The 26,924-nt window shown below is 50.6% G+C and overlaps 1 protein-coding gene across 2 annotated transcripts in view; it reads left to right on the top strand.

Moving 5' to 3' along the window:
- Window positions 1-26,924, top strand: part of Nwd1 (NACHT and WD repeat domain containing 1) — a 76,271-nt gene that overhangs the window by 38,974 nt on the left and 10,373 nt on the right. For both annotated transcript variants that reach the window (XM_087900767.1, XM_087900766.1), the window contains 6 exons: window positions 4,146-4,343; window positions 12,225-12,347; window positions 13,805-14,013; window positions 17,514-17,786; window positions 20,394-20,484; window positions 25,398-25,552. In XM_087900767.1, the coding sequence (XP_087756893.1) occupies window positions 4,146-4,343; window positions 12,225-12,347; window positions 13,805-14,013; window positions 17,514-17,786; window positions 20,394-20,484; window positions 25,398-25,552 (1,049 nt within the window). The remainder of the gene's footprint in view (window positions 1-4,145; window positions 4,344-12,224; window positions 12,348-13,804; window positions 14,014-17,513; window positions 17,787-20,393; window positions 20,485-25,397; window positions 25,553-26,924) is intronic.

Below are 26,924 nucleotides of genomic sequence, written 5' to 3'. Positions count from 1 at the left end.
TGAGCTGCCCTGGAGCAGCGCGATCTGGTTGATCATTGTCTCAGGTCCGTTCTGCGGGATCCTGTTGGCACCAGGGCAGCCAAACGCCACAGAGCATTGTGTCCTTGCAACTTGAGATAACCCAGGCAGTTGGTGACCTAAAGCAAGAATAGATCAGAAGAGTGAAAATGGAGTTGAAGGTGCAGGCTTGCCATCCCAGGAAGTAGAGGAAGAAAATCAGGAGTTCAAGGTCAGTCTCAGCTATGTAAGACCCTGTGCCAAAAGGGAAAAAAAAGGAAGAGAAAGAGAAGACGTAGGTCCTGGGACATGGCATACCTAGGACAGTGTTCGCCACACACCTCTGAGGACCTGAGTTCAGAGCCCTAGCCCCACTTCAAAGCTCAGTGTAGCAAGCACCAGAGTTAGGGTACAGTCAGGCGGATCCCAGCCTGGCTGGTTATGTGAGTTCAGGATCAGTGAGAGATCTTACCTAAAAAGTAGAGTGGAGAGGCCACCGCCGTGGCTCAGCAGATAGAGACGCATGCTGCCAATGCTGCCAACCTGAGTTCAGTCCTGCGAACCACATGCTGGGAGGAGTAAGGGGATTCCCACATGTCCTCTGACCCCCACAATGCACCAGGGTATATGTGCATCTGTGTACGTGTACACACTCACACACAAAGTTAGTACATCAAGTGAAATTTAAAGAGTTAAACTGCCAAACAATTCAAAGAAAAGGTGGGTGGTTTTTGGTTTTGGTTTTTCAAGTTAAGGTCTTTCCGTGTGGCCCCGGCTGTCCTGGAACTCACCAGGCTGGCCTCAGACTCAGAGATCTGTTCCTCTACCTCTGTCATGCTGGGATTTAAGGTGTGTGCCACCATGCCCCCTAAAAGATTCAGTTTTTGAAAGTATTTAATTTTAAAGTTTGGCAAGTCACACCTCTGGGTGTGTCCTATGGGTGTGTCCAGGGAGTATCCTTGACCGTTTGTGTGTGTGTTGTGTACGTGTGTGTGATATGTGTATCTGATGTGTCTGTGTCTGCTGTATCTGAAATGTGTGTCTAAGTGTGTGGGTGTTCCTGATAGGTGTGTATGATGCGGTGTGTCTGGTGGGTGTGTGGGTGTCTGGTGCGTGTGTGGGTGTGTCTGATGGATGTGTGGGTGTGTCTGATGGGTGTGTGGAGTGTCTGATAGGTGTGTGGGGTGTGTCTGATGGGTTATGGGGTGTCCAATGGGTGTGTGGGATATGTCTGATGAGTGTGTGAGGTGTGTCTGATGGGTGTGTAGGGTGTCCGATGGGTGTGTGGGGTGTGTTTGATGAGTGTGTGGTGTGTCTGATGGGTGTGTAGTGTGTCTGATGGGTGTGTGTGGTGTGTCTGATGGGTGTGTGGGGTGTGTCTGGTGGGGTGTGTGGGGTGTGTCTGATGGGTTGTGGGATGTCTGGTGGGGTGTGTGGGGTGTGTCTGATGGGTGTGTGTGGGGTGTCTGATGGGTGTGTGTGGTGTGTCTGATGGATGTGTGGGGTGTGTCTGGTGGGGTGTGTGGGGTGTGTCTGATGGGTTGTGGGGTGTTTGATGGGTGTGTGGGGTGTGTCTGATGGGTGTGTGGGGTGCCTGATGGGTGTGTGGAGGTGGGTCTGATGAGTGTGTGGTGTGTCTGATGGGTGTGTGGTGTGTCTGGTGGGTGTGTAGGGTGTGTCTGATGGGTGTGTGGGGTGTGTCTGGTGTGTATGGGGAGTGTGTCTGATGGATGTGTGGGATGTGTCTGGTGTGTGTGTAGGGTATGTCTGATGGGTGTGTGGGGTGTCTGGTGGGTGTGTAGGGTGTGTCTGATGGGTGTGTGGGGTGTGTCTGGTGTGTGTGGGGAGTGTGTCTGATGGATGTGTGGGATGTGTCTGGTGTGGGGGGGTGTCTGATGGGTGTGTGGGGTGTCTGGTGGGTGTGTGGGGTGTCTGGTGGGTGTGTGGGTGTCTGATGGATGTGTGGGGTGTCTTCGATGGCCATGGAACTCCAGGGATCCGCTTTTCTCTGTCTCCCCAGTTATGGTGCAAACCAACCAGCCGGACTTTTGCCAGGGTGCTGGGGTCAAACTTAAACTCCACCAGTCAGCACTGCCACCTGCTTAGACACTCTGTGCCATCAGGATCTCCATAGCTGTGGAACCAGCACCTTGCTATGACTGGTCCTATGTCACCCTTGTTCCCTGCCTCCCTCCCTAAATCCTGATTCCTCCTCTTGGGGCTGCTTCCTGGATTCTACGTGCTTCCTGGAAATTGTTTGAGGTAGAGTCTTATGAGTCCCAGGCCAGCTTTGAGCTCTTCACGTGGTGACAGATTACCTTGAACTCCTGATCTGCCCCTGCCTCCCAAGTGGGATTGGCAGCCCTGTACCTTCACCGCTGATCATGTGGTGCTGGGGCTGGAACCCAGGGCTTTGTGCATGCTGGGGGAGCACTCTACCTGCTGAACCACCCCAACACAGAGAGAGAGGGGGGAGGGGGGGGGAGAGAGAGAGAGAGAGAGAGAGAGAGAGAGAGAGAGAGAGAGAGAGAGAGAGAGCAAGAGCTTTGCAAAAGCGCCTTCCTTTACAACCCCTGGTTCCCCCAGCAGAAGGTGGGCGGTGGTGAGAAATATCACCACCAGAGGGCGCCATGGCACCGTGTGTTCTCAGAGCATTTCTGTCGCTGTTCGGAGATGCCCTGTAGGGACAGGATTCTGTAGCCACTGCCCAGGCGCCAGTGTGGCTTTCATAAAGTAGTTTCTGAGCCTCCATTTTTATTTTTCTATGTGTGTGCGGGTGTCCATGCTGGGTAGAGTAGTTGGATCCCTGGAGTTTGAGTTGCAGGTGAGCCACCTGATTGTGGATTCATGTTCAAAACTACTGAGAATTCTCTCCAGCCCCCTTTTCAAAAATGCTCTGTTTGCGTGTACCCTCTTGATTAGCTACTACTCGTGTGTGGGAAGTCAGTGGACAGCCTGAGGGAGGTGGCTCTCCTGGGTCCAGGATACTGAACTCAGGTCACGAGGCCGAAAACAAGCACATTATTCCTGCTAGTCTCTAACCTCCATAATTGTGCTGTCTGAGACTCCAGAAAGATGGGATACAGTGAACAGAAGTGCCCACGCGGTGTCTGTGCTGTGTGTGCATCTTTAGCCAGGCAGATGACTTGCTTGTCCCTGGCAAGCTAAAGTGTGGGGCGGGAGCTGAGAACTACCAAATGGGTTCAAGACACAAAGTCAAACAGCAGCCCGGATGATAGAGCAGGAGTCGAGGAATGGATTTGGCAGAGGTGGCATAGCATTTGAAAGCTGGGCACAGTTCACCCATCTACTGAACCTCCTACTCTCCTTGTTGCTCTTTCATCTGTCTGTCTATTTTCCCTCCACACTTTACCAATCTGTCCATCCACCCGTCAATCCCATCCACCCGTCAGTCGGCCCATCCACCCGTCAATCCCCATCCATCATCAATCCCCCATCCATCATCAATCCTCCCATCCATCCGTCAATCTGCCCATCCATCCATCAATCTGCCCATCCACCCGTCCATCGGCCCATCCACCCGTCAATCCCCATCCATCCATCCATCCTCATCCACCCGTCAGTCGGCCCATCCACCCATCAATCCGCCCATCCATCCATCAATCCCCATTCATCCATCAATCTGCCCAACCATCCATCAGTCTCCCACCCTCATATCCGTCCATCTTCCCACCCACCATCCACCTTTCTGTCCATCTTTGGATCCATCTACCCACACACTCCCATCAGTCTGGCATCCTTCCTCACTACCCACTCACCCATGCACCTGGGTCTCAGCTACTTGGGGAGCTGCAGTGAGAGACTCTCTTGAGCCCAGAAAACAAGACTGATCTGGGCAATAATGAAACAAATAAATAATTAGTTAATTAACTCATCGATGGAGAAGTGCCTCTTGGAGGAGAATGGCTGGCTTGAGGAAGGGCTCAGGAAGCGTGCCAGACAGAGGGAACATGGTCAGCCGAACCTGGAGGCTGACGGCTATTCTGTGCCCAGGAGGCAGGAGGGTGGAGGGACAGGCAGAAGGGGGCAACAGGACCTGGGGTTTCTCTTCTACAGTTCTGTAGAACTTGGGATTCATGGGTGTGGCGAGGTTCAGCCAGGCGGTGATACACCCCTTTTTATTACAGAGAATAGTGTCCTATACACCGAGCTCCTGGCCAGGCTCCTTTTCTTCGCTACGTCGTATCCAGCAATGATTGGGCAGCTGTGCCAACAAGCACAGAGCTGGTTCCGTGCCTGCCCACACCCAATGCTGGTGCCCTTGGCAGGATTCCTACAGCCACCGGGGGGAAGACTTCGAGCCACTCTCACTGGATGTCACAGAGGTGAGTGTCCCCGGCATCACAAAAAAACACACCAGCTCACTGTGCATCCAGCGGAGCAGATGCCAGATATTTGGGACTGCTCTCTGGGGCTCCACTTTACCAGACAGGAGGCCCCAAGGTACCATGGGGGCCTTCCCTTGCTATCTCGTGCCGGCCTTCTCCGTCCCTGGGGATTGTGGATTACTGCTGTAAATACGGTTAATGATCCTGGAGCTGGCAGATGCTTCTGAGGTTCTGTCCCAGAGAGCTGCTGGCTAGAGTCCCACAAGCTGGAGGTCCATGCCAGGCAGTCTGCAAGTGTAGTGTGAGCTGACTACCCTGCCAGGGTGACAGGGACTCGGGCTAAGGAAGAGGGCTCAGGCTTGGTCACGCTTTGTCATCACGCCTCACATACCCACTGTCCACACACTGTGCACACACAATCCATTCATCCTCCAACCCCCCACCATTCTTCCATTCAGTATCCACCCTGCTACCTTATATCTCTCTATCCGTTTTTAAGATTTCTTTTCTTAGGCTGCGTGATGGTGTTGGCACACATCTTCAACCCAGCACTCGGGAGGCAGAGGCAGGCGGACTTCTTTTCTTTTTTAAAAATTGATCTGTATGTGTGTGTGCATGTGCGTGTGTGTGCATGCATGTTTGTGTGTGCGTGTGTGTATGTGTGTGTGTGTGTATGTGTTACATATGTCTGGGAATTCCCACAGAGGCCAGAGGAGGCCATTGGATCCCCTGGAGCTGTGACTCCCCTGATGTGGGTGCTGGGAACTAAACCCAGGTCCTCTGGAAGAGCAGGTAACACAGTGCTCTCTGCAGCCCCTGTGTCCCCCACCACCACTGCCCTCACCCCCCCCCCCATTTCCCTCACCAGGATGCCCCCACCCATGCTCGCTCCTTCCTCGGTCTGCTCACAGTCACTTACCCAACGCACCCTGTAACTCTGGCCTGAGTCAGCACACGTGGAGAGCCTCACCCTCCACTTCCCCACCCACCCTCCTTCTTCTCAGCCATTGTGAGACCCACACTTAGTTGCAGTCCAGCCGGCCTCCAGGCTCCAGTTCCCATCATCCCCGTCCCCAGACAGCTTCTCTCCCCAATAGAAAATGATAAGGGCAGAGGCTCGGAGGCTCAGAGAAGAAATGACTCGGCAGTGCCATGAGGCCTCTGCAGCGAAGGGCGCTGGTGAGAACGGCTGTGCTTGTTAGGAGGATCCAGGTGGAGTGGGTGGATCGGAGCCCACACGGCAGGAGCACAGCACAAACAAAAGCATCCCTAGGGTGGCATGGACAAGGACTCATTCATTGGCTGCTGCAGCCCTTACTGTCAGAGTGACATTCCTGTCAGTGAGGAGGGGGCGAGAATGCCTCTGCCTATTAGAGGCACCACCAGAAGAACTTGTTTCTACTCTAACATCACTGACTAGCACTAGGACATCGCCAGCTCTAAGGCTGTGACAAAATATTCTCCTTGTGTGCATAAGCAAGTGTTATAACTCTGGAGGGAGAGGAATCCTGACTGTGGGGAGTCAGGCTGTACCTGGGGCTGGGTGTGGTGAGGGATGTCTCCCTGCAGGATGTAGACACCCTACTCTTCTAGAGGAGTCTTCACAGCTGAGAGCTGATCTCTTCCCCTGAGCAAATGTCCTAGCAGATCTATCCATTTCTTTTCCTACTCTCTTCAGCTCTGGCCCAAGATGTTTTCTTCTGTTTTATTCTGTAGAAATGTAGCAATCTCCTCTGGTTTCAGTGAAAATTTACTTTTTTTGCTCAACTCCTAAGGGAGTTTCCCAGCAGATTTACCTATTTCTTCTGTTTTTGTTTTTCTTTGTTTGGTTGGTTTTTGGGTTTTTTTGCTCATTCCCCCACCCTCCCCCCACGAGACGGAGGGGTTCCAGTGGGCAGTTTAACGTGCTGGGAACGAAAAGCAGATAGTAAAAACATAGAAAAAGTAGGCTGCATTTTCAGCTAACAATCTCTGGCGGAAGGTAAGCTGATGATAGGGAGCTATGTAGCTTGGTATCCGAGGGCAGGTTGGTGCAGTCTCCATGAGTAAGGCTTGAGATCGAACCCAGTGTCCCGGAAGTTCAGTGGCTCAAGCTGAACTTTGGGTCGTCACTCAAAGTCCCGGGACTGTGAGAATGGATGGGTACAAACCAAACCCCTACGTTGCCACATGGAGTTGGAGGCCCGAGGAAGGGGCTTTAAGCCCGATGGGCAAGCGGCTGACCAGTACTGGGCAGTTTCTATTGCACACTCATGGAGGCATGACCAGATTGTGGGAGGAGCCTATCATTTGATGTTGGGTGTAGAATTCCAACAATTTTCAGCTGGAAAAGAGACCATATATAAGAAGAATTAGAAGATTACAGTCCTCAGTTGCAAGAGATAGCCTGCCGAGTGTCCAGGGTCCCCACATGTCCTCCACCTACAGGCAGAAGGGAAGTGGAGAGAGCCTGACCAAGTCACGCACCAATGTTACCATTTATAAATAGGTGGTGGGGGACCCGTGCCAATGGGGGAGGGGACAGCAGCAGGTCGCCTGAGAGCTCTGCCATTCCCTTGGCGGGTGGGAAACCGCCCCAGGTGAGAGACAGACAGATACAACATGCAGGGAGAGAGTTTGGGTATAGAGTGTATAGAGTGGGGGGGGGAGGTAGAAAGTGGGGGAGAAGGGAGAGAGGCAGAAGCTGCCTCTCCAGAAAAAGGGCAGAGAGAAATAGAGGGTAAGAAAGGGTCCACCTGCCTCAGTGGAAGGGGGAAGGGTTGGGAGTGGGCAGGGCTTGTCCCTTCAAAGGACAGGGTACCCAGGTGACAGGCCAGGCCAGCAGATTACAATACTACACTACCAACAGCAGTTCTAGGCGTCTGTGGGGGACTCTCCATAGTCAAATGGTAACACCAGGTGCATCTTTGTCTCTAGTTGCTACATCTAAAATTGGGGGGGGGGGGGTGTAGCTCTGCAGAATCCCTGAGTGAGGTCATCAACTGAGCTGCACTTCGGGCTAGTTTCCTCTTTTTATTGATTTTCTAAGACAGGGTGTTCTGTAGCCCTAGCTGTCCTGGAACTCACTCTATAGACTGCCTCAAACTCACAGATCCGCCTGCCTCTGAGTGTGCCACCACCCTACTTCTTCTTTAATTTCTATATATTTATCTTTAATGATGTGTATGTGTGTACCTACGTATGTGCATGTGGGTGCAGTGCCCACAGAGGCCAGCAGAGGCCAGCAGATTCCCTGCTGCTGGAATTACATCAGACAAGAGCAAGTGGGCGTCACCTTTCCAGCTCCCCTGATGTCAAAGGACACCTTAGTGTCCATCCTAACCTTCTGCCCTGTGTGTTTTATTTTATTTTATTCCTTTAGATTTATTTATTTTATGCATCTGTCCAAGTGTATGCAATGGATGTATGTACAGACAGATAGGAGCTGCCTTGTGGGTGTTGGAAATGAACCCTGGTCCTCTGCAAGGGCAGTAGGAGATCTTAACTGCTGAGCCATGGCTCCAGTCTGCCTTCAGCTTTGATGAGGCAGGGTCTCTTGTGCACAGCAGACTACCTGGCCTTCAAGCTCCCCCTCACCTGTCTCTCCCCCATCTGTAGGAGGCAGGGCTGCAGGTGTGCATCCTGCTGTGCCTCGTGCTCCCGCCCCTCCCCCTCTGTAGGAGGCGGGGCTGCAGGTGTGCATCCTGCTGTGCCTCGTGCTCCCGCCCCTCCCCCATCTGTAGGAGGCAGGGCTGCAGGTGTGCATCCTGCTGTGCCTCGTGCTCCCGCCCCTCCCCCTCTGTAGGAGGCAGGGCTGCAGGTGTGCATCCTGCTGTGCCTGGCTCTCCTGGGCTCTGGGACCCAAACTCCTGCCATGAGGCTTGCACAGCATGTGCTCTGCTCACTGGGCCATCTCTCCAGCCCTCTTTCTCATCACACTCAGGGGCTGGTGAGAGGGTGCAGTGAGTGGAAGGGCTTGCCAGCAAACCTGATGACCTGGGTTCAATCCTGGGGACCCACAAGATGGAAGGAGTTGACTGACTCCTGCAAGTTTTCCTTTGATCTACACACACACACACGCACACACACACACACACACACACCACACAAAATTATTGTTACGTTTTATTTTATTTTAAGGCACTGGAGAGGTGACTCAGGACTTAAGAGCACTTACTGATCTTTCAGAGACCCGAGTCATAATGTAGGACCAGTCATGACAAGCTCAACAGAGGTCTGAGTCTCAGTAGTTCACCCTGAGACAATACCTGGTTCCAAGAAAGACCACAAACTGAGACCACCCTGGCACCATCCAGGAACAGACCATCCAAAGGAAATTCCTGACGTTCTAACTCCAGGACACCCCACACCCTGCTAATGTAACTTTTCTGGGGTTTGCCTTTATTTATTTATTTATTTTGGTTTTTTTTCGAGACAGGGTTTCTCTGTGGCTTTGGAGCCTGTCCTGGAACTAGCTCTTATAGACCAGGCTGGCCTGGAACTCACAAAGATCCGCCTGCCTCTGCCTCCCAAGTGCTGGGATTAAAGGTGTGTGCCACCACCGCCCAGCCTGGGTTTTGCCTTTAAATGGTGCCATCTAGAAGGGCAGGGTCCTCCTCTGCTGCTGTGCTGATGAGGTCCCTGCCAGCTTGTAACATGCACCCAATAAACCTTGCTTTTGCATTTCGGTGAGTTGGTCTCCCTGGTGGTCTTTTGGGGTCCCCACAGACTGGGCATAATATGTGGGGGCTCTCTGGGATCCTCCAGGCCCACAGGACCACTGCCCTGTAGAGTTTTCAGTTGTCTGGTAAGTTTTCTATGTGTAAGCTTCGTTTTGTGTCGTTCTGTCTGAATATCCTTCTGTAAATGGGCCCAGAATCTGTGAGAGCCTATAGACTGTCAGCACAGATGTAGGAAAGGATCACAGGCCGGGCACCTGGGGAGGTGTCCCCAGGGCCCTTCTGTATTTGGGTCCTTGGACCCTTCTGTGTGAAAGTGGATCTCTCTGGTTTCTGTAGACAGGCATATGGGATACTCCAGGAGTCTCAGTTCTGTAGATAGATGGGCGGGTTGCGCTCGCAAAACAGCTTGAGGCTGTCATCTCAGTTTGGTTTTGCCTCCAGGCGCCAGGGGGACTCTGTATTGTTTTGTGTGTTGTTTTGTTTTTATCTTTTGTGCATCCTCTTTCTGACTTAAGAGACTGAGGTAATGGGACAGACTCAAATCACGACTTCTCTGACTTTGGTACTGGATCACTTACAGGATTTAGAGATAGGGCCATAAGCATAGGGGTGTATTTTCCTAAAAGAGATGAGACAAACCACCTCTACCCACCTTAAACATTCCGTAGAAAGGAGTCAGCCTTGGCTTCTAGTACAGGAACACGGGGACAATGCGGGCAGGTTTGCCATATAAGTACAAGATCCAGTGGGTTATAAATACCTGTCATCATTTAGAGGGGCTGGTTACAAGTTATTGGTTAGGGTATGGAAAAAAAAAACTACTGTTTGTCTCAGATGCTTCACGTTGGTGCAGGATTTTATGTGATGTGAATTTAAAGTTATTTTTGTTATAGTTTCTGTTCTTGTTTAAAATATTGTGACTGTACAATATATTATATACTACTGAGGGAAACCATGAGAAAGATTTCGGTAAGAGTTTTTATGTTGTCTGAAAAGTGAGAAAGACTTTAGTAAAAAGCAATGGGTGTGTGCTGACAGGTGATCCTATCTAGAATGGTTGGATGGTCAGGAATTTCCTTTGGATGGTCTGTTGCTTGGTGGTGCCTGGGGGGATCTCAGTTTGTGGTCTTTCTCAGAACCAGGTATTGCCTTAGGGTAAACTACTGAGATTCAGGCCTCTGTTGAGCTTGTCTTAGCTGGGTCCTACAACACACTTCATTTAAAGTAAAAATAAGTCTTTAACAAAAATTGTTGGGTCCAGGGGGGTCGCACAAAGATGAGAACACCACCAAGTCTAATAAACCAGAAGCAAACTTTATTCCAGAAACCAGATCCTAGGAAAACCAGAAGCAAACTTAAAAATAAAAAATAAAAATAAAACACCGCGGGGCACAGAAGCTTATCAGCTAGCTGAGACCACAGCCAGAAATGGTGTTTGTTAGGCTGTGGCAAACGGCTGGTTTTTGAACTTACTTTTTATAGCAGGGGCACCAGGCATTATCCCTGAACAAAAGAATTTTACAACCTTGCCCTGACCCTTGGGTTGGTCAGCAGAGACCCTAAAGAGGGGAGTGAGTGCTAGTGTCCATGAGTAATTAGGCAGCCATCATGAAATATGTTTTAGGAGAGACTACAACGAAACTCACTAATTGCAAGAAAACAGATATCTTTAGCAATTCGTCAGAAAGGGGGCTGCTTGTAACACTAGAAGGTTAATAAATTAGGATTCTTGGACTGAGAACTTAGAAGAAAAGTCTTTCATATTATTTTTAGGTAAATTGACTGCCATACTTTACAACCTTTATTATCAGAGCTCATTAAAACCTTCTTTTATTTATCCACTGTCTCCTGGTATCCCCGAGTACAAACTGAGGTCATGCCTCTCCTCTGGTAGTGCCAGTCTCCCATAACAGAGACAGTGTCTGACTCAGAGGTCACATATCTCTGTCTCCTAAGGGTTAAACTCAGTTCACACCTACTGTTTGTTAAGGACAGTCAAGACACTACCCTCAGTTTACAGGGAGATGCTCTGGCCTTGTAATAAAAAAGTCAGTTGTAAATAGCTAACGTGATGGAGATTTCCCAGGCATCCGAGAAAGTAATCCCTGTGAAGATTGATCTGTGATCTGCTGAGAAAGTTGTTGATAGTTTACTTAGGTTTACAGCTTTATGTGTCCTTCTTCCTACATCCTAAACTTCTACCTTCTAATCTTTAGTGTCTATATTTTTATTTCTATATTTTTATTCTTGTCTTCAGACCCTTCAAAAATAATCTATACTGCAGGCAGTCTCTGGGTCACCTTCTAAGGTCTGTCCTCTTGGCTATGTGACTTCAGGATGGCCACTTGGTCTATTTATGCCTTGATTTTCCATCTGTAAATGGAGGCTCTCACAGACCCTGTCTGAGGCCACAGTGTGGGCAACCAGATCCTCACCGTCCCCTTTGTGTGTCCTCAGGGGTCACCAGGTCCTCAGCGTCCCCTTCGTGTGTCCTCAGGGGTCACCAGATCCTCACCGTCCCCTTCGTGTGTCCTCAGGGGTCACCAGGTCCTCAGCGTCCCCTTCGTGTGTCCTCAGGGGTCACCAGATCCTCACCATCCCCTTCGTGTGTCCTCAGGGGTCACCAGGTCCTCAGCGTCCATTTCATGTGTCCTCAGGGGTCACCAGATCCTCACCGTCCCCTTTGTGTGTCCTCAGGGGTCACCAGGTCCTCAGCGTCCCCTTCGTGTATCCTCAGGGGCCACCAGATCCTCACCGTCCCCTTTGTGTGTCCTCAGGGGTCACCAGGTCCTCAGCGTCCCCTTTGTGTGTCCTCAGGGGTCACCAGGTCCTCAGCATCCCCTTCGTGTGTCCTCGGGGTCACCAGGTCCTCAGCATCCCCTTCGTGTGTCCTCAGGGATCACCAGGTCCTTTCCGTCCCCCTTGTGTGTCTGTGGGTGTCACCAGGTCCTCAGCGTCCCCTTCGTGTATCCTCAGGGGCCACCAGGTCCTCAGCGTTCCCTTCGTGTGTCCTCAGGGGTCACCAGGTCCTCAGCGTTCCCTTCGTGTATCCTCAGGGGCCACCAGGTCCTCAGCGTTCCCTTCGTGTATCCTCAGGGGTCACCAGGTCCTCAGCGTTCCCTTCGTGTGTCCTCAGGGGTCACCAGGTCCTCTCCGTCCCCCTTTGTGTGTCTGTGGGCGTCACCAGGTCCTCACTGACCCCTTTGTGTGTTTGCAGGCGTCACCGCCATAGCATGGAGCCTGGAAGAGAAGCTGCTGGTGGTGGGCACCCAAGATGGCGCCATGGTAGTGTGGGATGTGGAGGAACAACAGGTGGTCCATGTTTTAACAGGACACACAGGTGATGAGTGGGAAGCGGGGTGGCTGCACATTGTCCCCAGAGTGACTTCTCCCTCACGCACTTACGTCCTTATGCTGAGACTGAATCAGTCAGCTAGAACTGCGCAACAAACAATTTGCTGCCTCACACACAGTGGTCGCAAACAAGCTTTTTATTATCTCTGTGAAAGGGAGCGTGGCCGTATGCAGGCAGATGTGGTGTTGAAGGGGTAGCAGTCACACTGGGTGTAATTCTGAGCATAGGAAACCTCCAAGCCCACCCCCATAGTGACGCACTTCCTCCAACAAAACCACACCTCCTATCAGTGCCACTCCCTATGAGATTACAGGGGCAATTACATTCAAACTTCCCACCCTCTCTGACAGCCGGTGACTACAGCTACCCTGAGCAGACCTTTTCAGGGTCACAGCTGCTGTGAGCTCGTGAAAGGGACAGTCTCATCACGCCTGAAAGGCAGCGATCCCACAATGCTCCAGTGCAGCTTCCAGATCCTACACTCTGTTCTCTTCCCATCCCATGAGCCTATCTCTGAGCTTTGTGGGGGACTGATACAGATGACCCATTTTGAGGGGCTTGTCACTTGGCAATCACTTTATTCTCACAAGCCACTTCTTCTGAGGGTTGTTAACTCAGGCGGGCTCTGCAGGGTGGTTCTTCAGGCCCCACCCAGCTGACAAGCACTGATACCCCATCATAATCGCACGGGGGAGGTGGCTAGCTCATGGTGTTCTTGACTGAGCCCGTTGACGTCTTGCTGTGAGGAACTACAAAATCACATTGTCAGCAGTGTGCAGTGTGCGTCAGGAGAGCGGGTCACGTTGTCAAATGCTGTGGTGGTGCATGCCTGTAGTCCTAGCTATCAGGAAACAGAGGTAGACGGATCTCTATGAATTCAAGGCCAGCCTGGTCTATAGAATGAGTTCCAGGACAACCAGGGCTACACAGAGAAACCCTGTTTTGAAAACCCACAACAACAACAACTACTACTACTACTACTAATAATAAATCCCTTTTTAAATGATACCAAAATATGGTATAAATGCTGCTCAGGCTGGCAAGATAGTTCACTAGGTAAAGGCACTTACATCAAAAATCTGTGACCTGAGTTTGATCCAGAACCAATGTAAATGTGGCTGAAGAGAAAGACTCTAGAAAGTTCTCTGACCTCCACATGCACCTGCATGGTGGCAGCATGTATGCCATCCCCTCTCCTAACATCATGTGTGCACACACAAAGATGGTGAGTTTTTTGTTGTTTTGTTTCTGTCCTGGAACTCACTCTGTAGTCTAGGCTGGCCTCGAACTCACAGAGATCCTCCTGCCTCTGCCTCTGGAGTGCTGGGATCAAAGGTGTGCACCACCACTACCCCCAGCAGTTGTTTAAATTTTTTAGCTCGAGGTAGAAACCATGATAAACTGCCCCCCTAACATGCTCACCCACACTGTGCCCACTGCAGCTGAGGTGAAGTGCATTCGAGTGTTTGCCCTAGGGACTCTCGCCATCTCTGCATCAAAGGACTGCACCCTGCGCCTGTGGAGCCTGCTCTCTGGCCAGGAGAAACTTACCATTTTGGACAGAGGCTCACCAACTTCCACAGAGCCTCAGAGCTGGGAGCTCCATGTGGATGAGATGAACAAAGTCATATACTTGACATCTAGTGCAAAGGTAACAAACTGAGTTGTGTGTCTGTGTGTGGAGAGAGAGAGAGAGAGAGAGAGAGAGAGAGAGAGAGAGAGAGAGAGAGAGAAGCAGTAGTGGTGGTACACAGCTAGAAACCCAGAACTTGGGAAGCAGAAGCAGGAGGATTGCTGCTGTATGCCCAGGTCATTTTGTTTAGCATTTGTAAGACAGTAGGGTCTGGGTAAAGCACTGTAGAAGCATGAGGACCTGAGTTGGAACCCAGAACTCAAGTACAGCCAAGTGGGTGGCACGCCTGTAACCTGTGCTGACAGCCTGGAGCTCCGGGCCACCAGCACGGTCCAGCAGAGGAGGCGAGCGGCCTGGCAGGACGCTGCCACAGGCTTGCCACCAAGTCTGATGACCGGAATTCAGTCCCCCAACCCCACAGGATGGCATGAGATAGTGGTGCGAGGGTGGCATGTGAAGGTGCGTGGGTGTGTGTGGGCACATGTGCTGTGGTGCACACCCAGAAGCCAGAGAGCAACTTGGGTATCAGTTCTTGCTGTCTTTCTGCTTTGAGGGCGAAATCTCTTGCTGCTGCCGTGTGCTCCAGGCTGGCTGGCCTGTGAGAATCTCAGAGATTAGACCTCCACCTCCCTACAGGAGCAGTGAGACTACACACACACACACACACACACACACACACACACACAGTGTGCCTGCTGTGTGCAGGTTTTGCAGATTCAAGCTCGGGTCCTCTTCCTTATGTGGCAAGCGCTCTACCCACTGAGCCATTTCTCTGGACTCCAAAATTTTCCTTTTGCTTTCTTCTTTGATGCTGGTTTATGCTGACATGTGATATTTGTGTCTGAGTATTTTGGTTTTTTTTTATTATTTTATGTCTAGGGCTCTTTGGCCTGCATGTGTGTCTGTGCAGTATGCATGTGCAGTCCCATGGAGGCCAGAAGAGGGTGTTGGACCCCCTGGGACTGGAGTTCCAGACAGTTGTGAACTGTCCTTTGGGTGCTGGGAACCGGACTCCGATCTTCCGGACAATCAGCCTGTGCTCTCACCCACTGAGCTCCCTTTCCAGCCCCATTTCTGGGTATTTGAGAGGTTTTCTACCTGGATTCCATTTGTGTAAGGCAAATTCTTCAAATCCACTGAGTCCTGCTTTATAATCTCACTTAGTTCTAGATGCATCTAGAACCCGTGTCTCCCAGTGTGTCTGTCCTGGCATTCATAGCCCTGCCATCTGACAGGGAGGTCAGATACACAGTCACAGTCCTGTAGCCTCAGGAGGCCGAGGCGGGGCTTGAGACCAAGGCTGCCACTGGGTGTGTAACAAGCTCAAGGCCAGCCTGGGCTGACTTAGCCTCCCACAAAAACTGGCTGGGGAGGTGGTTCAGAGGATGATGCTGGTACACGCCAGGTGAACTCCGAGCAGATTATCAGCACCGCGCGCCATCTGGATGTGTGGGTGATCCAAAAGTCAGGGCCGAGGAGCAGACTGGCAGACCTGACAAGTGGGTCCCGGGATCTCCGCCACAGCCTAGTCAGTGTGCTCCAGTTCAGGGTCCACCTCGTCCCTCGTCCACTCTGAGAGGATCCTGTTGAATATGGAGTGTTTGATTTGTCTGCATAGCCAGCTTTCTCTGTGGTCCTCTGATTCTGCCTCCCAAGAGCCAGATGACAGCAGCGGCTGCACCTGCCTGGCCTTCCCATAGGTGCTGGGGCCTGAAATCCGACCCCAGCTTGGCCAGCAAGCTCTGTGCCTGCTGGCTCTCTTCTAGCCTTCAGCATCTTTTCATTTGTTTTTTGAGACAGGGTCTCTCTGTACAGCCTTGCCTCAAACTTGTGGCAGCTCTCCTGCCTCAGCTTCCCAAGTGTGAGACCTGGCTTTAACAACAATTTTTTTTCTTATTTTTACTTTTTGGTTTTTTTTTTTTTTGTTTTTTTTGAGAAAGGATTTCTCTGTGTAGCCCTGGCTCCTGGAACTCACTCTGTATCTGGAACTCACTCTGTAGACCAGGCTGGCCTTGAACTCACAGAGTGAGTTCTGTCTCCCAAGTGCTGGGATTAAAGGCATGCACCACCATGGCCTGGCTAACATCAATATCTTAATATTTATTTACGGTGTGTGTGCTTGTGTGGCTCATGAGGAGGTCAGAGGAAAAACCAAGGGAGTTAGTTCTCTCCTTCTACCCTGTAGGCTCCAGGATTTAAACTCCAGTCATCAGGCTTAGCTACAAGCCCCTCCACTTGGTAAACCATCTCATAGGCCCCGGGACCAATATTTTACAACAAGGACATACTTGTCACAGATGAGACCAGTCAGAAGGAAATGACACCTTGTCCTGTAACATGAGGGTCTGCTTGTTGGGGTTTCTGTCCTGCCCAGTTCCCACAACTGGTAAGCCCCCAAAGAAAATCACACAGAGAGTCTATATTAATGATAAAATTGATTGACCCATTAGCTCAGGCTTCGTATTAGCTCTTACAACTTACATTAACCCATTATTCTTATCCGTGTTAGCCACATGGCTCAGTACCTTTTTCAGCAGGGCAGATTACATCCTGTTTCTTTGGTGGTCTGGGCAGGACTGCGGAAAGAGCTTCCTTCTTCCCAGAATACTCCTATTCTCATTGCCATACCTCTACTTCCTGTCTGGTTTTCCTGCCTATACTTCCTGCCTGGCTATCAGCCAATCAACGTTTATTTAAAATATAATTGACAGAATATAGAATTGTCCTGCACCATTGTCCCATCACTGCCTCTGCTGCCATGTTATAAAATCTTTTTTAAAAATTATCAGTGTTGAAAGAATCAGGTTTTCAACAGGAGATGATGGAGCACCCCTTTAATCCCAGTATTCAGGAGACAGAGGCAGGCAGATCTCTGTGTTCTGAGTTCAAGGCCAGCCTGGTCTACAAAACAAGTTCCAGGATAGCCAGGGCTACACAGAGAAACCCTGTGCTGAAAATAAAATAAAACAAAATAAAAAAGAAAGAGGTTTTGTTCTATACATGTAGCGCACACAGGCCCTTCTGTCTCACCCTCAGGGTGGTTAGAACACAGGTTAGAACACAAATGCTATTTTATAAATTACAAAAGAATGTGTGCACCTGGGCACAATGACGGGCGATAAATGCTCCGAGCTGCATGGGAGGCTGACAAAGGTGGGTTATTTGAGCCCAGAGTTCATGGCCAGCTTGGGCAATATAACAAGACTCCATGTGGCAACATGAGAACATGGGAGCGAGAGGGAGAGAATATATTTCTCTGGAAGACTCAGGCAAGCTCTCTTGCTTGGGAATCTCCTTTCTAATTTCTTAAAATTTATTCTTTTGGTTTGCTTGTTTTTATTTTGTTTTTTGAGATTGCCCCTCTCACTGCTCAGGCTGACCTTGAGCTCACTGTGTAGTTAAGGTGACACTGATTCTCCTGCCTCCACTCCCCATGTGTTGGGATAACACGCACCATACCTGGTTTGTGTGAGTCCCGCTGATGCTGATGTTTCTCTTGCTTTTCACGGCTCCACTAGATCAGCGTGTGGAACCTGGAAACCGCGAAGCTGGTTTTCTGTATCCCAGGAGATGCTTCTGACCCCTGGGCCTGCGTGGCGGTGCTGGCCGCTCGGGGTGTGCTGCTCGCTGTGTCCAAGGGCGGTCAAGTTAGTCTGTGGGACTCAGCCTTGGGAAAGCTGCAGGAGAAACACCAGCTTTCCAGCATCAAAGAGGAGACACTCACCTGTGCCGTCTCTGTCCAGACACGGGCAAAGCTGGTCACTGGCTTCAGCAGCGGCTCCATCTTCCTGGTAAGCGATTTTCCCACAGACTGGGAGAGGGCTCAGCCACTCAAGCATGAGAACCTGAACTCAGAAGCTCGGCACCCACATAAAGCCAGATGTGGACCCCAAATGTGTATTCCTGCCCTGGGGAGGCAGAGTCAGGAGGATCCATAGGGCTCCTGGGTCAGGCAATCTGGTGGAATCTGTGAGTTCCAGGTTCACCAAAATATCCTACCTCAGGGAATAAAGTGTACCAGCTGCTCTTCCAGGGGACCTGGGTTCAATTCCCAGAACCCACATGGTAGCTCACACCTCTTTGTAAATCCAGTTTCAGAGGATCCAACACCTTTACACAGACATATGTGCAGGCAAAAATACAAATGTACTTGAAAGAAAAGTAAATTGTTTTTAGAAAAAGAGCATTGACCGCTCTTGCAGAGGACCCAGGTTCAATTCTTAGCACACACATGTTGGCCAATACCTGTCTGTAACTCCAGTTCCAGGGTGTCTGACGCCCCCCTCAGCCTCTGTGGGCACTGTATGCATGTGGTGCATATAGACACATGTAGACATGCACCCACACACATGAAATAAAAGAAATAATTTAAAAATAATGTGAAGTGGTAGAGGAGAGACATTGAGGTTGACCTCTAACCTCTGTGCACACCTCAGGAAGTGCACAGATGTCCTGGAACTTGGGAGGAACAGTGGTGCCTTTTTGCCTTTTTTGGTTGCTAGGTTCCCATTCCTGTTGCTGTGCTGAAACTCTGACAAGAGCAACTTGGGGAGAGATAGGCTCAATCAGCTCTCACTTCCAGGTTACAGTACAAGTCAAGATGGTGACTCCATCCACAGTCTGAGCAGGGAGCACAGAGGCCTGCGTGCCAGTTCTAGGATCCCTCTCTTCACCCAGGCCAGGGCCCAGCCCCTAACAAGGTTGAGTTACACAGCAGGTAACACAATGGAGACAGCTGCCTCAGATGCCTCAGGCTTCCCAATCCTGATAATCCCTTACTGATTCTCCTCCCTGGGTTCTTCACTGTGTCAACGTGCCGTTAAAGTCGTCCCAAGGGTTGGAGACCTGACTGTACAGTTAAGAGCATTGGCTGCTTTTGCAGAGACCCAGTTCAATTCCTAGATCTACACTGACTAGCTCACCACCTCTAAACCCAGAACCAGTGGCTCCAGCGCCCTCTTCTGGCCTCTGAATGCATCTGTGCCTGGTTTTTCAAGACTTGATTTTTCTGTGTAGCCCTGGTTGTCCTGGAACTCACTTTGTAAACCAGGCTGGCCTCAAACTCGCAGAGATTAGCCTGTCTTTTCCTTCCCAGTGCTTGGATTAAAGGTGTGTACCACCATTCCTGGATATAAGCAAAACTCTTAAAAAACAGAACAACAATAACAGCAAAACCCTAATCCTAGCATTGAAGGCCCTGTGAACTGTTCCCACAGAGCTGTCCCTCAGCAGAGCTGTCCCCAGAGAGCTGTCCCTTAGCAGAGCTATCCCCAGAGAGCTGGGGGCAGTCCCTGCTCCAGGCTGCAGCAGTTGCCATCTGTCCTGCACGGGCTCATGTGTTTAAAAGCTTGGTCCCCAGCTGTTGGTGCCGCATTGCAAGTTAGTGGGACCTTTTGCACATGGGGCACAGCTAGCTACAAGCCAGTCACTGGGAGTGGGCTGGAAAGCGTCAGCTTCTTCCAGTTCTGGCTGGTGCTTCCTGCTTCCTGATCCCTCGTGAAGCTCGGGCACTATCCAGGCGGCCAGGCCTTCCTCTCTGTGAGGGGGTGTGACCTGGAACTGGAAGCCAAGATAAATCCTGCTTCCTCAAGTTGTGTGGGCTGGAGCAGTGTTTGGTGGTCACGTGCTTCCCTCTGTATTAGAGCACAGGCCAGTGTTCTCGGTGTAGGAAGATGAACACACACAGGCACGGAGTTGCGTCTGAAACAGTGGGCATAGATGGGAGGACAACAGAGGTTATACAAAGAGCTGATGTAGCAGCAGAGTCTGTTATCCTATCAACTAGAGATCTTGGCCAGCCTGGTCTACAAAGTGAGTTCCACAGCCAGGGCTACACAGTGAGACCATGGCTCAAGATGAATAGAAATAATTTTTAAAAAAGAAAGGACGAGACCGGGCAGTGGTGGTGCACGCCTTTAATCCCAGCACTGGAAAGGCAGAGGCAGGTGAATCTCTGTGAGTTCACACACCACATCAGCTAGTTTTGAGATGGCCTTGTATGGCCAGGCTGGCTTAAACTCTGTGCAGCCCTGCCTCCTCCTCCTCCAGGTTGGAATGACAGGCATGGGCCACTCTACCTTATTTATTCCAAACACATTTCTATCTCATTGAGCTCCACGGTTCCTTCAGGGACAAAAAAAGTCCAGTAGATTCCCCATGCCTGTGCAGTGGCAACCACATCATCACGGCGGTTACTGTGCTAAGGTAAATGCACTGGGAAATGGTTTCTACACACACTCTAGCCCTTCATCCTGGAGAGTGTAGCCTGGGTTACCTCTTGTCCAATAGGGAAACTGAGGCACTGGGGGCTAAGGAACTCTTCAGTGTGACAGAACCAGCTTGGGGTGGGGTGACTCGCATCCCATTCAGAAGCTTGACATTCATGTTCCACTGTGCAGGTCTCCTCTGAAGAAGACAGGTTGCTGGAGAAGCTTCCAGAAGCTGTAGGGTTCCTGGTGGTGTCTGAAGACGATTCCGTTCTTGCAGCAGGTAGCTTTCATCTCTCATTGAGTGTAGAGAAGGGAAGTAAAATTTGGCTGAAGGCTGGGTACCTGGCTCCCAGGTAGAATGAGGCCTCTGCCCTGTCTCCCCGCACTCCCTCTTCCTTCCTAACTGTGCCCACCATTATCTCTCCATCTCTTCGTTTTATAAAATATCGTTACTTTTTGTGTATATATGTGTGTCCTCGCGCATGTATGCATGTATGTGTGCATGTGTGTATGTACTGCGTGCACATGCATGTACACATGTGTGTGCGTGTATACACATGTGGGTATGTGTGTATGCATGTGTGCATGCTAGTGTGTGCATGTGTATGAGTATGTATGTGTGTGTACTTTTGTGTATTGTGTGTATGTGTGTGTGCATGTGTGTGCAGATATGGAGGGCAAAGGAGGACATGTACCAATGGGCTCTTTCCTTCCAGTCCTGGCATTTGAACTTAGGTTGTTCGGCCAATCAGCAGGAGCCTTTTCCCACTGAATCACTGTGTAGTGTTCTGTCTAGTTTGAACTCAAGACTTTTAGCTTCCCCATGTGAGTGAGAGTGAACCCCGTCTGTCTCCATGTCGGATCATTCCACTCAGCAAGAAGCTCATTAGCTCTGTTCATGTTCCCACGAATGAGAGGACTATAAGGGTTCCGTCACCCATCACATGCTGCATCCACCGTGCACACCTCCACCTACATACAACACACAGACCTGTACTGTGCCCACCACATACCTGTAACATAGAAGCACGTGTCCCACTGTATACCTTACACACGCACCCCTCTACGTCACACAAACCTTTAACCACCATGCAGCATACACACCTGTAACACAGAAGCACGTGTCCCGCCATATACCTTACACAGTACGTCACACAAACCTTTAATCACCATGCACATTACACACCTGTAACACAGAAGCACGTGTCCCGCCATATACCTTACACACGCACCCCTCTACATCACACAAACCTTTAACCACCATGCACATTACACATCTGTAATTACCTCTTGAGATTTTAAATGTTTTTATTATCTTTAGTTGTATATGTGATAGATGTGGGTACCCAACGAGGCAATATGTACCAGAGCCCCTGGAGATGGACTGACAGATAGTTGTGAGCCACTATATGGGTGTTGGGAACTGGACCTAAGTCCTCTGCAAGAGCAGCAAGTTCTTCTAAGTATTGAACCATTGCTCCAGTCCCAACAAAAATCTTTTAATTAATTGTGATTATTTAAATTAATATTAACCATAATGGTTAATAAATTTGAATGAATATTCAATTTGTTTTAAATCAATCCATATTAACCACGTGGATTATTTTACTTAATATGCCCAAATATTTAACATAAAATCAATATAAATATTATGAATGAGTGATTTCTCTGTTATTGTACCAAGTTTTCAAAATCCCTGTTAAGAGCACAAGCCCTCCAGAGCCCCAGGTCTGGTTCCCAGCACATGCAGGGACAGGCAGTGCTCACCTTGTGACTTCAGTCCGAGGGCCCCACAGCCCCCTCTGCCCTGTGGGGCTCAGCTCTCACAGGCACCCTCACATGGCACACAGACACGTGCACCGCAGAGCACACTGGCGCAGAGAAAGGAGAGGAACAGCCGTCGGTTCTGAGCGGCCCTTTGAGAGACAGCAGGCCTGCCTGCCTGCCTGCCTGTGATATAGACTCATCTTGACAAGGAAAGAGGTGACCCGGGAGCCAGACTGAGTCCAGGCCCAGCATGGGGACACACAGAGCTTGCCCAGCTGTCTGGGAGACAGCGTGTCCAGAAGCCAGGGAGGGAGAGCTCTGACTGGCTTCTCCATTCTCAACCTGAAGGAACCAGACCATTGCCACTGAAACCTGTCTGACCCTGACTTGGGTCACATCTGTAGTTTTTCAAGAGCTATTATTTCCTGAGCAGAATTGTCGGGTGCTGTCCCCAAGAGTTCAGAGAAAGCAGCAGGTGTCCCTTCTGTCCACTCCTGTGACCCCAGCACAGGAAAGGCAGGAGCAGGAGGATCCCAGGGCCTTCCGGTCAGTCCGTCCAGCCAACCAGTGGGCCTAGGCCTGAGAGAGACCTTGTCTCAGAATGTAAGGTGGGGCCCATAAGGTGGTTCTGTGGGTAAAGTGCTCGATGGACAAGTACAAGGTTTTGAATTCAGATTCCCAGCACACACACCAGCTGGGCACACACCAGCTGGGCACGGAGACAGCCGTCTGAAACCGCAGGCAGATGCTGGGAGTTCCGTGTCCTAGTCAATATGCCAAGCTCCCTCAAAAGTAATTGATGACAACACTCGACAGCAACCTCTAGCCTTGGATTAGGTGCATGCAACGACACATGCATGTGTGCGCGCGCGTGCGTGCGTGCGTGTGTGTGTGTGTGTGTGTGTGTGTGTGTGTGGCCCCACATACATACACACACAAAATCTGCAAAGGAAAGAGCATGGGCAGTGTCCAGGAGACACAAGACAGGATTTTCTACTTCTCTTCCCCCAGTTGTGCCAGGAGACTTGTGACATGAGGCACAGTGTGTGGTGTACCCCCAACCAAGCCCTGATAGTAAATTTGCCAGGAGTTGGACACACTGGCATTGTTGACAGCCCAAGAGGCTGACCTTGGTCTCCAGCCCCTCCTAAGATGCCTGGGGAAACTCCCCCAGGAACTCACTTTGTTACTTTGAAAAACACATAGATAAAGAAAGAACATGGTTATCAGGAAGGAAGCTCCATGGGTTGAGAGGCCTTGTCCCCAGAACCAGGCCAGGCCAGGGCCACAGAGTGTGGGCATGGGGCTCAGGCTGCGGGTTGCACCTTTGAGGCTGACTGATTGATATGTGCGTGTGTGTAGCGTGGTGCTTGTGAATTCAGAGCACAACTTCAGGGAGTCCATTCCCTTCCTCTACCATGTGAATCCCGGGATGGAACTCAGGTTATTAGGTTTGGTGGCAAGCACCTTTAACTGCTGAGCCATCACCCTGGCCCCAAAGAGTCGTTTATTTAGTATCCAAGATTAGATCACAAGTGCAGAAAACAAGCAGCTTGAGCCATGGCTCAGCGGCTAGGAGCGCCTAACGCTCTGCCCTAGTGCCAGGGGACGCGGGTTCGAATCCCACCTGGTGATATCGATAACAATAATCGATCAATTGATAAGTCGTTATCGATAAATCAGGAAAAAAAGTTAGCAGCTTGAGCCGTGGCTCAGCAGTTAGGAGCGCCTAACGCTCTGCTCTAGTGTCAGAGGACCTGGGTTCGAGTCCCGCCTGGTGATAACAATAATCAATCATTATCAATAAATCGGAAAAAAAAATAAGTGCAGAAAACACCATGGTGTGTTTCAGCAGATAGAATCCTGGAACATTTTCTCCTGGGGGGGGGGGCAGCATTCAAGGACCCTAGAATACAAAGAACTCCACGGAGGGTGCGGAGAGGCAAGAGACAGACTTGGAGCTAAGGCTGGGGCTTCACGGCTCAAATGTTTGGACTCAGCTGATATAGTACTCATAGCTCAGTGGGTAGAGTGTTTGTGGCTCGGTCAGTAGAGAGCTTGTGGTTCGGTCAGTAGAGAGCTTGTGACTCAGCGGGTAGAGTGCTTGCCTAGCAAGCCTGAGGTCCTGGGTTCCATCCCCAGCACCACACAAACTAGGCATAGTGATGCCTTCCTGTCATCCCAGCACTTGGAAGGTGGAGGCAGGGAGATTGGGAGTTCAGAATCATCCTTAGCTACATAGTGAGTTTAAAGCCAGCCTGAGCTACAAGACACCGTGCCTTAAAACAACCTCAGGTTTCCAGCTGGCTCAGCTTGGTCTGGGAGTTGAGGGAGGATGAGCCTGAGGCACGTACTGGAGAATCCCACAATGAAGCCTTAACATGGTGTCACTGCTATGCGCGTGTACGTGTGTGTGTGTGTGTGTGTGTGTGTGTGTGTGTGCGTGTGCACGTGTGTGCATGCGTGTGTGCATTTGTGCATGTGCGCGCATGTGTGTATTTGTGTGTTTGCAGTTGTAGAAACTATCCTCAGTGGTATGCATGTACTGACTCTGCTGTCCCATGACAGCCTTGGAGCCCACACTGTTGGTGTCCTTATGCATACTTGGGGGAACGAGGGCTAAGGAGATGGTTTAGTGGGTCAGAACATCTTCTGCGCAAGCATTAACAGAGCACAGAAAAAACGTCCCCAGCACAGAAAAAAACGGGGTATAGTGCATGTGTGCCTGCAACTCCAGTGCTGTGGGGAGTGGGGACAGGAGGCCAGCCAGACTTGCTGGCTTCTGGCCAAGTTCCAGGCACAGTGAGATAGTGGGCAGTGATAGAGAAGAGCCCAGTGGCCTCCTTTGTCCTCTGAAAGTGCATAGACGGGGATACACGTGCACACACGCACACACTGAGGACGGGGAAAGTGGGTAAAGGTGGTCACTGCCAGACCTGCTGACCTGTGTTTGGTCCCTGGAACTCACATGGTAGGAGAGATCCGACTTCCTTGAGGTGTCCTCTGGCCTCCTTTCCTCATGTGCACCATAGCGAATCATGTGTGTAATCGTACACACGTGCACACGCGCACACAATAAAGAATAGAATAGAAAAGAACAATCTTTTTGAGGCAGGGAAAGTAAATGTGGTGGCTCCAGGGATAAATGCCTCCCATGGTCTGGGACATTTGGACACCTGGTCCCCAGGAAATGGTGCTGGGATCTGAGGGAACTCAGTGTGTCCTGACAATAGAGAACTTCATGAGTTTCTCTCCAGCTCCATGACTGTCACCTCCAACACACATCTGCTGCTCAGGGTGGGGCCGTGCCCCCTCTGGCCTCGGGACAGCCTTCCCCTGGGACACCGTAGGTGCTCCAAGAAGGCTCCATGAGTTGGGTAACGGCTCCGCCAGGCTCAGAGGTCTGACTGGGCTCTGCTACCACAGGCTTCGGAAGATCTGTGCGGATTTTCTTAGCCGACTCTCAAGGCTTCCACCGGTTCATGGCCACGGATCTGGAACATGAGGACGTGGTAGAGACCGCAGTTGTGGGTCCTGAGAACAACATGATCATCACAGGCTCCCGGGATGCGCTCATCCAGGTGAGAGCGGACCCAGGACCCTGACCTCAGAGCATCGGATCCCTAATACCTCCTAAGTTCATATACACAGAAAACAGATGAGCTCAGACCTAGACAGGGGTGTTTAGTGGGATGATGTGGGGTGCTGGTATTCTGTGCCCTGATAGCAGACTTGGAATGTTCCCCAAAGCAGGCAGCATTCTCAGTCAAACCTGAGCATTCAAGATAGTATTCTTCAGGGCCACAGGGGAGGAAAATTCTCAGCAGCCAGCACGGGCAAGACTGTCAAGGTAGGGACTTTGAGTTTCCCAACATCTTGGTCTTATGACCTCCTTATAGTCTTAGAGGTTCTTGAGAACCCAATATAATTTATTTATGTAGGAACACATCTTTATTTATTATAGGCAGTATACATATATGCCAATGTCAGGGATGCATTTTTTGTTACTCTAATAAAATACCTGAGGCTGGGAACTGTATATAAAAATAAGTCTACCTGGCTCACAGTATTCAGAAGTTGACTGACTACAGAGAATGTCACCAGTTCTGATGAGTCCTCCTTGTTCGTAGCACATCTGTGCGAACAGTGTGAACCTGTGTGAGGGGCGATCACACTTAGGGGTGGGAGGCCAGACCTGCCTGCATAACAGTCCCCTCTCCTGAGAACTAATTTGAGTTCCATAACAACTACTTGCCCCTCCCCCTCATTTTGGAGACAGGGTCTCTAGCTCAGGCTAGCCTTGAACTTGATATGGAGCCAAGGATGATCCTGGAGTTTTGCTCTCCCACCTTCTGCCTTCTTGGACTTACAGATGTGCACAACCACAGCCAGCTGCTTAGTTCCTTCTAAAGACTGCATTGTCTCCCACTAGGCCCCACCTCTTAAGTCCCATCACCTCTCATGCCACCCCCGCCACCTCCAAGACCAAGCCTCCCACCCTTGAGCCCTTAGGAAACCACACTCAAGTGAGGAGATGAAGCCCAGCCTGTCTCAGCTACATAGCAAGTTCATGGTTGGTCTGGGCGATGTGAGACCCCATCTCAAATAGAAAAAAAGGAGGCAATTCAAGAACACACAGCCGTGAATTCACCAGGCCGTGTTCACATGATGACATAGTTTTATCACTGTTCTTGTTATTTTACGTGTACGAACATCTTGTACCATGTGCGTGCCCGGTGCCCTCGGAGACAGTAGAGTTTGGATCCTCTGGAGCTGAAGTTACAGATGACTATGAGCTGCCATGTAGGCGCTGGGAATTGAACCGGAGTCTTCTGCAAGAGCACTGAGTATTCATAACAGTTGAGCCATCTCCCCAGATCACATGGTGGTTTCCTGAAACACCACACACACACACACACACACACACACACACACACACACGTGCACACGTGC

The sequence above is a fragment of the Myodes glareolus genome, chromosome 23 (assembly GCF_982192425.1).
Source record: "Myodes glareolus chromosome 23, mMyoGla1.1, whole genome shotgun sequence".
In the NCBI taxonomy this organism is placed as follows: domain Eukaryota; kingdom Metazoa; phylum Chordata; class Mammalia; order Rodentia; family Cricetidae; genus Myodes; species Myodes glareolus.
This window is presented reverse-complemented; position numbering and strand designations above follow the sequence as displayed.